General features: G+C 45.3%; 1 protein-coding gene across 1 annotated transcript; it reads right to left on the reverse strand.

The window, feature by feature from the left end:
* Positions 1 to 5,237: 5,237 nt before the first annotated feature.
* LOC111965726 (neuronal acetylcholine receptor subunit alpha-7-like) lies at positions 5,238 to 8,363 on the reverse strand. Its single transcript, XM_023989986.1, has 2 exons — positions 7,770 to 8,363; positions 5,238 to 7,256 (listed from the first exon to the last, which is right to left on the reverse strand). Exons 1-2 carry the CDS (start codon positions 7,857 to 7,859, stop codon positions 6,645 to 6,647), a joined length of 702 nt encoding a protein of 233 aa, XP_023845754.1. The 5' UTR covers positions 7,860 to 8,363; the 3' UTR covers positions 5,238 to 6,644.
* Between the last annotated feature and the right edge of the window lie 5,406 nt (positions 8,364 to 13,769).

Raw genomic sequence — 13,769 nt, forward strand, 5'->3', positions numbered from 1 at the left:
TCTGTCTGTGTTGTGTCTGTCTGTGTGTGTTGTCCTTTAGTGCCATCATACTTCCTTTTAGGCGGTTGTGAATATAATACTACGTTACTTTTTGGATTAATGATAATAGCGGTTATCGGCCTTATTCGCTCTGCATGCATTATTGGTGTTTTACGTTGTCTACTAATGGTCGACGGGATTTTTGGCAAGTAATCTGCCATGCAGATCTCAATTTGGTGTTTCGTCATGTCCATTTTGGATTAATTGCATTCTGGGTCTCTCTTCGTAGCTGCATCACCTCATTCTCTCCTGGGGCTAGGCTATGGTCTGCTCGTCTCCTCTCTCTCTCTCTCGTCTCTCTCTCATCTCTCTCTCTCTCGCTCTTCTGCTCTCACTACTTCTGCTCTCCTCTTCGTCCTCTCTCCGTCCTCTCTCTCTCTCTCCTCTAGGTCTCTCTCTCTCTCCTCTCTCTCTCTCGTCTCTCTCTCTCGCCAGTTCACCCGTCGCAGCACTCCTGCTCTCTTCATCCGTCTCTCTCTCTTAGAAATTAGGATGGAATGAGCTGAGTTATTTGTATGTGTGTGTGTGTGTTGAGGGGGGGGGGGGGTTAATAAATGTTCACGTAGCTCCATTACTATTGACAATAACTGGGTGGGAAGCAGTCCCTCTGCTGAGCAGCTTGCGGTCATCAACGAGATTAGTGCTTGAGGTATACCACAGGTGCCATCACACAACACACACGAGACAGATCCGGCAATAACGCGATGTTCAAACAGCCCCTATGGCCAAAAATACGTCCTGGCCAGTGCCCAGGATGGCCTGTCCTAACCGTTAGGGAAAGTTAGGGAGAGAGGCATAGAAGAGGTACCCTCAGCGCCGGCCGGAGTGACAGATTTCGAAGGGTGGATCGGTGGCGTATCACAGAGAACCTGGACAAGTTGGCCTGGCCAAACTTCAAGCAGACAATCTGCTCCCAAAGGGGCGTGAGTGGTAGACTGCCCTTTGGATCCCTCCCTCCCTCCCTCCCTGAGGCTGGGGTAGGTCTGTCTGTCACACACAGGGATTACCCCAAATAAGGAGGCTGTCTGTCTCTGAGCAAAAAGCATTGGCCATTATTACAATGAAATAAACACACACAAACGCACTCACACAAACACACAAGCGTCTGCACACACATACCTTATGACACACACACACACACACACACACGCACACGCACACGCACACACACACACACCAAGTCTTATATTCATCAGATGATCTGTAATTTTACGATTATCCGTATCAGTAAAACTGCCCTTTATTACTCTTTATTACTTTATTACTCTTTATTACTTTATTACTCTTTATTACTTTATTACTCTTTATTACTTTATTACTCAAAATTCCCTCCTTCTCAATCGCTCTCTCTTTCTCTGCCCCTCTCCCCATCTCCCCCCTCTCTCTCTTTTGCTATCTCCCCTCTGTCTTCATCTCCCCCCTCTTTTTCTCTATCCCCATTCCTTCCCACCTTTCTTTCTCTCCCCTCTCCCTCTTTACATCTTTCTCATGCATCATCTGTGGTGTTGGGGAGGGAGGGAGTAAATCTTAAGATACAACACATTCTGTCATTTGGCTGGTAAACCCTCCACCACTCATAAACACAGAGCCTTTAAAACCCTTTTAAAACATCATCCATATCTGTCTTACACACACACACACACACACCACAAACACACGGATACACATGGGCACACAAACACAGTCATAAACACACACAATCCTCTACAATGAAATGATCAGTGATGGTGATTTTGGAACACAAAGATCAACGGTATACACAGAGTATTTCCTATAAACTTAGAGGCTTGGCATATAATACACTCTAATGACTGGGCCTAGAATTGCTGGACAGTCACATCAACTTCTCTAAACATACTGTATACGGCCATGGCTGAAATTGTCTTTCAGTTCTCGGCTATCGATAAGCCCTCTCAGCTCGCTAAGCTACTTTATACGGCATTTATACGGTATTACCATAAGAGGGCTGCTAAGCTTTGAACCATTTAAGTGGTTTGAATAGACAAAAACCTGAAAGGTCCATGAATATCTCCAATAGTGCAGAACCTAACTTTAACAGAACTGGGCCAAATAGAACAGATTGGAGTTGCACAGAGGTAGAACAGAACCAAGGTGATGTCAGAMGTCATGGAAATAGAGCGGACAGAAAAAGCACAGTGGATCAGGATGTTGTTGCATATATAATACTGAGAAACGTTGTGCTGATCCATCATAGGGTTACTGTGTGAGCTTTGATGAACCGCACAGCCATGGCATAGGCGACCACAGGGTTCACACATCTCAAACTGCCGTTTTCATCTCCATAGACTTCACTCAGTTTGCATTTCGAGATCTGAGCAGTGAGGCCTTGCATTTCAAGTGGAACAATTACGCCCTCCCTCTCATGTCCATGCTCTCGCCCTCCACTCTGATGCTGTAGTAATTAATCAGAGGGACAGTGTAGATGGTAGAAGCCAGCAACTCTAGAGAGGAGAGCCCCACGTGCGTAGCTGTCCCAGTGCTCGTTGCGCTATTGTGCCCTCAGAAGCACCCTGAAGGCTGACATTCACACCAACAACACAAAGACGGGCCGCAACCCCAGGGGGTAAACTTACCATGCATGTTCAACTTGTCATCACTTCTCACTCATTCTATCTTCCCCCTCTCTTGTGAAGAAGCTGTGTCACGTTATGGACTCTGAACTCATATACTGCCTTCCACATAGTCCCTCTCTCCCACCATCCTCTCTCTCTTTACCCCTTTCACTGTCTCAGCCAAAGAACATCTCACCCTTACCATTTTGCTTAAATATTCTATTTATCTTGAAGATGGATCAGCAGAACTAAGTGCAACAGAAGTATTGGTATTGGTGAACGTGTTGCAAGACWCACGGATGGTCAGCTAGCAGCCAGAGTACAATGTAGAGAGCCCTTGGACATATCATATTTCAGTGGTCTAAGAAGTAACCTTTGGGTCCCTTCTGCTTACGGGGTTGGGGTGCAGCCAGGTCAGATGTCAAAGTCAGCTAAACCCCTCCCGTTACCAACCTCCACGTCCCCTCTTAATAATGGCAGTCAGCACATTCCAATCGTCTGCAGCGACCTCATGATGASAAATTCAGAGTGCTAAAAACAAATTCTAAAAACAGACAGGCACTCTGCCCTGAGCGTTCCTTCTAAAATAAACACAAACACCTTGTGGCTAATATTTCCCCTCACTAAGAGTTATCAAATAGGATTCGGCCAATGTTCCACTTTTATAAGTATTAACAGAACAGCATTTCTTATCTCTTTATCTCTTTCCTGGCTATAAGCCTTGAATGGGGGTTGAATGATAAAATATCAATGAACAAACCTGTGAGATACCAAGATCACTGACAAAATACTTATTTCATCCCAATTCTCTGGGACCCAAAACAGTAATCTAACTCACCCCCATATCCACCCAGTCAGCCCATATACACCCAGTCAGCCCATATACACCCAGTCAGCCCATATACACCCAGTCAGCCCATATACACCCAGTCAGAGCATATACACCCAATTAGCCCATAAACACCAGATCAGCCCATATCCACCCAGTCAGCCATATACACCACAGTCAGCCCATATACACCCAGTCAGCCCATATCCACCCAGTCAGCCAATTACCACCCAGTCAGACCATATATACCAAATTAGCCCATATACACCCAGTCAACCCATATAACACCAGTCAGCCCATATACACCCAATCAGCCATATACACCAGTCAACCCATAATACACCAGCAGCCCATATACACCCAGTCAGCCCAATATACACCCAGTCAGCCCATATCCACCCAGTCAACCCATATCCACCCAGTCAGCCCATATCACCCAGTCAGCCCATATACACCCAGTCAAGCCATATATACACCCAATAGCCAATACACCCAGTCCAGCCCATATACACCCAGTCAGCCCAATACCCCAGTCAGACCATATACACCCAATTAGCCCATATACACCCAATTAGGCCAATAAACACCCAGTCAGCCCCATATCCACCCAGTCAGGCCATATCCACCCAGTCAGCCCATATACACCCAGTCAACCCATATCCCCCAGGTCAGCCCATATCCACCCAGTCACCCATATACACCCAGTCAGCCCATATCCACCCAGTCAGACCATATACACCCAATTAGCCATAAACACCCAGTCAGCCCATATCCACCCAGTCAGCCCATATACACCCAGTCAGCCCATATACACCCAGTCAGCCCATATACACCCAGTCAGACCATATACACCCAATTAGCCGCATATACACCCAATAGCCCATAAACACCCAGTCAGCCCATATCCACCCAGTCAGCCCATATACCACCCAGTCAGCCCATACCACCCAGTCAGCCCATATACACCAGTCAGCCCTATCCACCCGTCAGCCCATATACACCCAGTCAGACCAATATTACACCCAATTAGCCCATATACACCCAGTTCAACCCATATACACACAGTCAGCCATTAACAGCACCCATATTACACCGAGCAGCCCATATACACCCAGTCCAACCCATATACACCCAGTCAGCCCATATACACCCAGTCAGCCCATATACACCCAGTCAGCCCATATCCACCCAGTCAACCCATATCCACCCAGTCAGCCCATATCCACCCAGTCAGCCATATACACCCAGTCAGACCATATACACCAATTAGCCCATATACACCCAGGTCAGCCCATATACACCCAGTCAGACCATGTACACCCAATTAGCCCATATACACCCAATTAGCCCATCAACAAGTCAGGCCCATCACCGCAGTCAGCCCATATCCACCCAGTCAGCTACACCCAGTCAACCCATATCCACCAGTCAGCCCATATCCACCCAGTCAGCCCATATCACCCAGTCAGCCCATATTACACCCAGTCAGCCCCATATCCACCCAGTAGCCCATATCCACCAGTCCCCATTCACACCCAGTCATGCCCATATCCACCCAGTCAGCCCATATCCACCCAGTCAGCCATATACACCCAGTCAGCCCATATACACCCAGTCAGCCCATAAAACAACCCAGTCAGCCCATATCCACCCAGTCAACCCATATCCACCCAGTCAGCCCATGTCCACCCAGTCAGCCCATATACACCCAGTCAGCCCATATACACCCAGTCAGCCCCTCTCCTATCCAATTCATGTCCATATGAGTAGTCCAGGTTGATCTTATCTTAGGCTATATGGGATATTTATTAGGTAAGAGCAAAAAAATCACAGGAAGAAGAGGACAGCAGTGTGACAACAACAGCTACAACAGAGGAGGACTCTGACTGTGGGGTGGGGGGGTATGTTCAGTATACAGTAACAATGATAATTCATAGAAAAACATAGATGCACGGACTAACTCTCTAACATGACAGGCAGTTTAGTTCAGTTACTTACAWTATCGACTGTCTGGCCTGAGGGCTTCCATATACCATGGTCTTTATGCCTAATTAGTAAAACCACATTATGTTTCAATCAATATCAACAGGAAGAATATCTTGATCTTTAGTCATAATAACCTCCCTGGGGTTGTTGTGTTCTCCATGTAACCTTTACATTTAGGTTAGATATCATCACAACAGACAGACACAGAGATCCTCCATGTTAATGTAACACCACCATATCCATTCCCCTATATGCAGCACAGATACATTTATGTCATATAAACTGATTACACCTACTAATGATAACAGATGGATAATGGATCAATAATGGATCTACAGTAATTCTCCAATATATGGTGGGATTACGTGTCCATATTAGCACAGGCCCAGTCTRAGCAGGAGTTGWTTCAGGCTAGCAGCCAGTGCAGTTCTTCAGTATCCACTTGTCCAGTTGCTTGTTTCAATAGCTCTTGTTGTTTCAGGTTGTTGCAGGCCGATTCCTCTTCTAATGTGCAGGTGAGTCTTACATGACGATGTCACTATTCTGTCTATGAATCATTCCAGGTTTTCACAGWGGCACCGTCAACGTCAAGCAGTTACTACCGTGACAACAATGTCAACTGGGACCAAGAGAACACATCACTTCTACAACCGTGACAGAGTTAGATGCTATTTAGCTTCGACCATCAAAAAGTAAACGGTGTGTACATACAAACTTACAATATAGTGAAAGTAAAACAGTCAAAAAACAATAAGAAGCTCATAAAGTCACAGTGAAACATCTCTGTATATAGACAGTTACCTTAACCACACTACATAATGCTGACAACAGTCCAGAACGTCCAAGACAGTTCAAAGTTCTAAAGGTCGTGGATTGGAGGTCCAGGAATCCAAAGTTCAAACGGCGATTTGATATTATAATGAGATATCTGGATGGCAAGGCAACACACAGGAACAACCTCAGTTAAYCTGGATCGAAGGAGAGGAAAGGGACTATGGACAACCCTTGCATTGATACATCTACAGTATACATCTATTTACATGAAATCAATTTTTCTCAAATATACTCCAGAGTAATCTGGATAGAACATAAGGTTGGTTTCCCATACACAGAGAAAGCCTAGTCGTGTACTAAAAAGCATGCTAAGTGGTTCTTAGTCCGGCCCTAGGCMTAATCTGTGTCCGGGAAACTGGCATATATGGTTGAACATATTGACACTATTTCTTTAAATAGTCCTTGGTGACGGCCTCTAAGAAGTTGGGAGCAGACATGAGAATGGTGAAGGTGCCGACGATGGAGAAGAGAGTGAAGGCCACCAGACACAGTCTGTCCACCACGGCAGCAGCAAACTTCCACTCGCTGCAGATCGCCACTTCCTCATCCTGGTCCCTGAAGCGCTGGGCAATATACGACACCTCCTCCAGGATCTGAAGGACCTCCGGAGGAGGAGTAAAGATCAACCCCCTTCCTCCTCCTCCAGCACCTCCCCCTGGGGGCTCAGCCTCCTCGCAGGGGGTCCCTTGGGCCCGCCCCCCCAACGCCACGCCTGAATCGCTGGAGGGGGGGCAACGGGGGCTCTCCATGGCATGGTAGCTGAAGTAGAGGCTCATGCTGCCGTTGGAGGTGCCGGTGGGGCATGTGGCGCAGGGGGCCTGGGAGAGGGGCGTGGTGAGGCCCGTCATGGTGCCCATGGGTCCCATCTCGATGGAGCTGGCGCTGGAGTGGTGCTGTGGAGTGTGGCGGTACTTGTAGCCTGCTGGTTTACGCTCCTCGCCCGGCTGTTTCATACGCAGGAACCAAGCACACCAGTTCAACAGCACTACCCTGACCTAGAGAGAGAGAGAGGGAGGGAGGGTGGGAGAGGGGGTTGAGACTGCAACACACATATACACACAATGTGTGATGGTTGATGAGTGATGAGAATGACAATGATGACGACGACAGCGGCGACGACGACAACGATGATGACAACAATGATGACGACAACGATGTGGACGAAGAAGACGATGATGAGGACGAAGACAACGATGATGACAACAACGATGAGGATGAAGACGACGATGATGATGACAACAATGATGAAGATGAAGACGACAATGATGACAACGATGATGACAACAATAATGAGGATGAAGACGACGATGATGACAGCAACGATGAGGGTGAAGACGACGATGATGACGACGATGATGAGAACGAATACGACGATGATAACAACAATGATGATGACAACAATGATGAGGACGAAGACGACGATGATGACGACGATGTGGACGAAGACGACGATGATAACAACAACAAGAATGATGAGGGATATGATGAAGATTGGGAGCGGGACTCACCCATCTGGGCATTTTTCCGCCCTGAGGGTCATGGTGATGAAACTGCAGGACCAGAACAGTCACCACTACAGACAGACCCACTATCATCATGGTGCTGGCAAAGTACTGAGCTACAAAACACAAACCACAAACAGATCAAACATTAACACCGTGACATCATACATCACACAGACACTGACCAACAGAAGGGAGAGACGGTGCATCCAAAATGGCACTGGGCCGGGTCTGTTCAAAAGCAGCAAACTAAAGAGGGAATAGGTTTCCATTTAGGACACAGCCAGAGTCTTGTCTTCGTAGTTGTAGTGTGGTTTCATTTGAATGTGTCTTTGTATATCAGTGGAAAATCAAGCAGCCCGATAATATAACACTTTGGTAAAACACCGCCGAGGGTGGGGGCAAACACCGCCGAGGGTGGGGGCAAACACCGCCGAGGGTGGAGGCAAACACCGCCGAGCTTAAGAGCTGAATCTTTGAGAGCACATCATGGATGTGTTCTCTCAGGGGAGGGACTGAAGGAAGGAAGGGAAGAAGGGAGAGAGGGAAGGGAGCTCCACTCCACTCGAGCGTTAACTCAACACTGCTCTTTCCCAAATATCTCAGCTATGTAACTGTCTCACAGGCCAGACACACCCCTTCCCTCTCTCTGTTAGCAAACAACCGCTAAATGCTTCAGACATGAACAAACGCTAGCAGGAGGCTAGCAGGGCAAAGGGCACATGACCCACTGTGCGATCAGGGGTACGGATGATCCCTGGTCGGCTTATGAGGAGGAGGCTGGGAAGGAGTAGGGATTCATATTTTCCAGAAAATCTACCAAGTTTCAATACTGGGAATACTTCATATTTATCACGGGAATCCCAGGAAATACCGCAAAAATCAGAAGTGGCCATTCAAAGCATTTAAAAAAAAAATGATATGGTCACTGTGCCAGGGTTCTCCCCAAATAAGAGGGGRGCTGCACCACATTGCCGGCTTGGCTGCGCCACTATGTAAAGATTTCAGAGCAAATTAAACTGATATTTAGTAATGATAAAGTAACTATCGCCAATGACATTGTTATGAATTGCGAAACAGGCCGTTCATAAATGCAGAGCATTATCATGTTCCTCAATTAATTCAGCGCATTTCAGCAATAGGCTGAACACAGAGCGCGCTCAGGGCACCCGGAGCACACAACGAGTATAGCGTTGTCGAATTATACAAATTTTGTAACAGCAGTCAAACAAAAGTCAAAGGACCAAAGTTGCTAAGCTATCTAGATAACATACTTCAACGAATGACAGAATATCTCCTATATTTGGCAAAACCTAGTTGATGATTATACAGATAGCAGATCAGCTCATGAATAACAGGGACATGAAAAGTGGAAAGATACTGAGAATACAAAACATTAGGAACACCTGCTCTTTCCATGACATAGACTGACTAGGTGAAAGCTATGATCCCCTATTGATGTCACTTGTTAAATCCACTTCAATCAGTGCAGATGAAGGGGAGGAGACAGGTGAAAGAAGGATGTTTAAGCCTTGAGATAATTAAGACATAGATTGTGTATGTGTGCCATTCAGAGGGTGAATGGGCAAGACAAAAGATTTAAGTGCCTTTGAACAGGGTATGGTAGTAGGTGCCAGGCGCACCGGTTTGTGTCAAGAACTGTAATGCTGCTGGGTTTTCATGCTCAACAGTTTCCAGTGTGTATCAAGAATGGTCCAACACCCAAAGGACATCCAGCCAACTTGAAACAACTGTGGGAAGCATTGGAGTCAACATGGGCCAGCACGCCTGTAGAAAGCTTTCGACACCTTGTAGAGTCCATGCCCACGAGTAATTGAGGCTGTTCTGAGGGCAAAGGGGGGAGGGGTGCAACTCAATATTAGGAAGGTGTTCCTAATGTTTTGTATACTCAGTGTAGTTTAAATATCAAGGTATCTTAAAGGGGGACTAGGTGCTCTATGTAAAGCTGAAGCATTACAGATTCCGCGATATAAATCTTAGTGGTGTGAAGTACTTAAGTAAAAATACTTGAAAGTACTACTTAAGTCGTTTTTTGGGGTACCTGTACTTTACTTTACTATTTATATTTTTGAAAACTTTTACTTTTACTTCACCACATTCCTAAAGAAAATGCTGTACTTTTTCCTCCATACACTTACCCTGACACCCAAAAGTACTCGTTACATTTTGATTGCTTAGCAGGACAGGAAAATGGTCTAATTCACACACTTATCAAGAGAACATCCCTGGTCATCCCTACTGCCTCTGACCTAGCGGACTCACTAAACCCACATGCTTAGTTTGTAAATGATGTCTGAGTGTTGGAACGTGCCCCTGGCTATCAGTAAATAAACAAAAAAACAAGAAAATGGTGTCGTATGGTTTGCTTAATATAAGGAATTTAATACTTTTACTTTTACTTTTGATACTTAAGTATATTTTAGCAATTACATTTACTTTTGATACTTAAGTATATTTAAAACCAAATACTTTTTGACTTTTACTCAAGTAGGAATTTTACTGGGTGACTTTAGATAAAGGCTTCCATAAAACAACCTGTTTGGATAATGTGCTATTTTATTTTTCGTTAATCTTCTGCTGCGCATGTTGTGTATTTTGTGGAATTGCATTAGTGCCACATTGGAGAATATTAGCACCGCATCCCGGGATCCCGGTTGCCCGTGTTAATCCCTAGGAAGGAGTATTGAAGAAGAGGAGGAAATGGAGAAGACAGAGGAAGAGTATGGTGAAGAGGAGGAGGAAGAGGAGGAAAATACTGAAGTAGAACAAAAATTAAGATGATAAGTACGAGAAAGAGGAGGTCGAGACAGGAGAAGAGTGGGATTCTAATTAGGAGGAAGAGTTGGTTGAAGAAACCAGATAGGAGCACTGCCAGAGGGTGTAATCCAGCAGAGTGGAGGTGGGAAGTGCAGAGATGACCCTACATAGTGCTGACTAACACTGCCCTTTCACTTATAATTCTACACAGCCCATGCCCATCTGAGCCTGTCAGCATCTTCACACACACACACACACACACACACACACACACACACACACACACACACACACACACACACACACACACACTATATAATATACTTTATATATATATATACCTATATAGGTATAAGCTTCTCATACAATGAGTCCCTTCTCATTCCTGTGCTCCTGGCCATGAAATTAAGCCAACAGGCCAGAAGACCAGGGCCCATACGAGTCCCACTCCTTCTGCCTCCAACCTGCTGTGGCTGAATATAACACAGCCGCTGTAGGCAGTGGACTGCACCTGGAGCCAAACGTTCACTTCATTCTCCCCTGTCCCCTGACACCATAATGGCAGGGCTGTCAGCACAGCAAGCTTTACTCTCACGCTACTCCATTAGGAGGGAAACAGCAGGTTTCCTGACTCATTTGGGCTCTGTGTGATCTTCTCTTGTGCTCGTGACGTGTTTTCTAGTGATGGAGATGAACATGGTGCCGCGCAGTGAGAGAGCCCTTCTTTGGTATCAAAAGTGCAATTAAACATGATGGACGATCATTAATGATTTAATAAGTGAGTGCACAAAGAACCAATCAGAGTGCATGACCAGTGCCCCTACTGCTGTCCCATTCTGTTTCACAGTCAGAGAGGATCCTGGGACAGGGCAAAAGGAGGCTGGAAAACGACAAGGCTCTCTCAATTTATTAACTCAGCTTTTCTCCACCCTTTTTGATCCAATGTTGGATTAGCACAAATAATCAAAAAGCTCTTTATAAGTATCCTGGACCTAACTGTCAAGATAATGAGTGACTTCTATATTTCAGTCCTTCGTCAGCCTCAAGTAATAATTGATTAGATTTGCAGGAAGGGAACATATTTCCCAGCTGAGAGGGACAAGGAAAAATGGTTAGGAAAGCCACAGCGCAATTGGTCCAGTCAGTATTTCCTTCAAATCCCAGTTTGTGCCCTGGGTGTGGTAATCGGTGCAATAAAAAAAAAAAAAAATTATGTATGCCATTTATGATGTAAAAGGGTGTAACACATGTGCCCTGCTTCCTCCTCCCTCATTCAATAAATGCTAACAAAGCCAAAGAGAAAATGATTTCCCTTTCACTTGACAGCGCACAATATAATGTACCATGGTAACAAACAAAATGAGGTTGCACGATTGAAAGTGAGAGCTTTTACACATAAAGATTTAAGCTCGAGTCCATCGTCTCTTAATTTATTACTGTAAATCCTTCAACAAGACACAATTAAAAACCAGGACAAATCGTTGGTACGCAGTAATCCTCAAGTATTTAAAAGAGGAGAGATTGCAACTTCAATTTGATTGGTATTTTGCACGCACAGCAAAAAAAATTCTCATTTCAGACCTCCAGACCTAAAAATACACATTTCGCCACATTACTGTAAACTGCATGTTGCCAATAAATCTATCATAGGAAGGCTGGCCCAGCCACTGCTGAGGGATTCAAGGGCCACACAACAACGACTTGGACTCATCAGCATTTTTCTATAATCTGAAATGGAAATCCTAAACAAATCTGTATTCAAGCCCTCAGGTCACGGTTCAGCCCCAAACACGTCAACTTTATCCTCACAAGATGCCACAAACACCTGAGATAAATGTGTGCGTGTGTGTTTTCGAGAGAGGAGGAGAAGAGAGAGAGAGAGACAGAGACGAGAGAGAGAGACGAGAGACGAGAGCGATGAGAGAGACGAGAGAGACATACGAGAGAGAGAGACGAGAGAGAGATGAGATATGAGAGAGAGACGAGAGAGAGAGATGAGATATGAGAGAGAGACGAGAGAGTGAGATGAGAGACAGACACACACACACACTCCTCCCAGGCCTCCACTCCATGAAAGTGATGTGATGGGCTGAACTTGTGAGCACTATCATGAGTGTCTCATCACAGCAGCGGAAGCCTTTAAACTTCTCTCTCTCAGAACGTTACCCACTAAAGGTTACTCATCTCACGCCATCCATCCATTTATCAATCCTGCCTTCTGTTCTGCTCGTCTTCCTCTCTTCACAGGGAGCCTGGCTTGTCACGACCCACTAATAATGTTGCCAGTATCATCCTCAATGTCAGCCTGTTCCGACACCACCCTGCTCAAACATGACATCAGGGTATTGAGACTGACATTAAAGACATGTACAGTGAATTTGGAAAGTCATTCATAGCCCTTGACTTTTTCCACAGCCTCATTTTGAAATGGATTAAATCGTTTTTCCCCCCTCATCAATCAACACACTATACCCCATAATGACAAAGCAAATTTGTTTTGTTTGAGAAATATTAGCTAATTTATAAAAATTTAAAATATATATATTTACATAAGTATTTAGACCCTTTAATCAGTACTTTGTTGAAGCACCTTCGGCAGTGATTACAGCCTCGAGTCTTCTTGGATATGACGCTACACGCTTGGCACACCTGTATTTGGGGAGTTTCTCCCATTATTCTCTGCAGATCCTCTCAAGCTCTGTCAGGTTGGATGGAAAGCGTCTCTGCACAGCTATTTTCAGTTCTAGGAGCAGGTTTTCATCAAGGATCTCTCTGTACTTTGCTCCATTCATCTTTCCCTCGATCCTGACTAGTCTCCCAGTCCCTGCCGCTGAAAAACATCCCCACAGCATGATGCTGTCACCACCATGCTTCACTGTAAGGTTGGTGCCAGGTTTTCTCCAGACGTGACGCTTGGCATTCAGGCCAACGAGTTCATTCTTGGTTTCATCAGACTAGAGAATTGGTCAGGACCCGGTGCGAGAAACAGTCACTAATAATGGGCAGAACCCAGAAGATGAGGCAGACACAGCAGTACTAGAGATGGTGGTTTAATAAAAAATAGATATCTTCCAAAATACAAAGAAAATCCACAAAGTGTGTAAAACAGCAAGGGAAAAAACAAACCTCAAAAGACCAATCCAAAAATACACGAGAACAAAACCAGAGAACCTCTGGAAAATCCAACAAGAGAAAAATGATCACAAAGGCTGGGGCTGGGTGCAACAT

Source organism: Salvelinus sp. IW2-2015, linkage group LG6.2, assembly GCF_002910315.2.
Source record: "Salvelinus sp. IW2-2015 linkage group LG6.2, ASM291031v2, whole genome shotgun sequence".
NCBI lineage: Eukaryota > Metazoa > Chordata > Actinopteri > Salmoniformes > Salmonidae > Salvelinus > Salvelinus sp. IW2-2015.

Bases quoted from the DNA above. Each gene is read 5' to 3' on its own strand.
- LOC111965726 (XM_023989986.1), bottom strand. From the start codon at position 7,859: ATGATGATAGTGGGTCTGTCTGTAGTGGTGACTGTTCTGGTCCTGCAG. The intron at 7,257-7,769 runs GTGAGTCCCGCT...CTCTCTCTCTAG, and splicing joins GCGGAAAAATGCCCAGATGG to GTCAGGGTAGTGCTGTTGAA.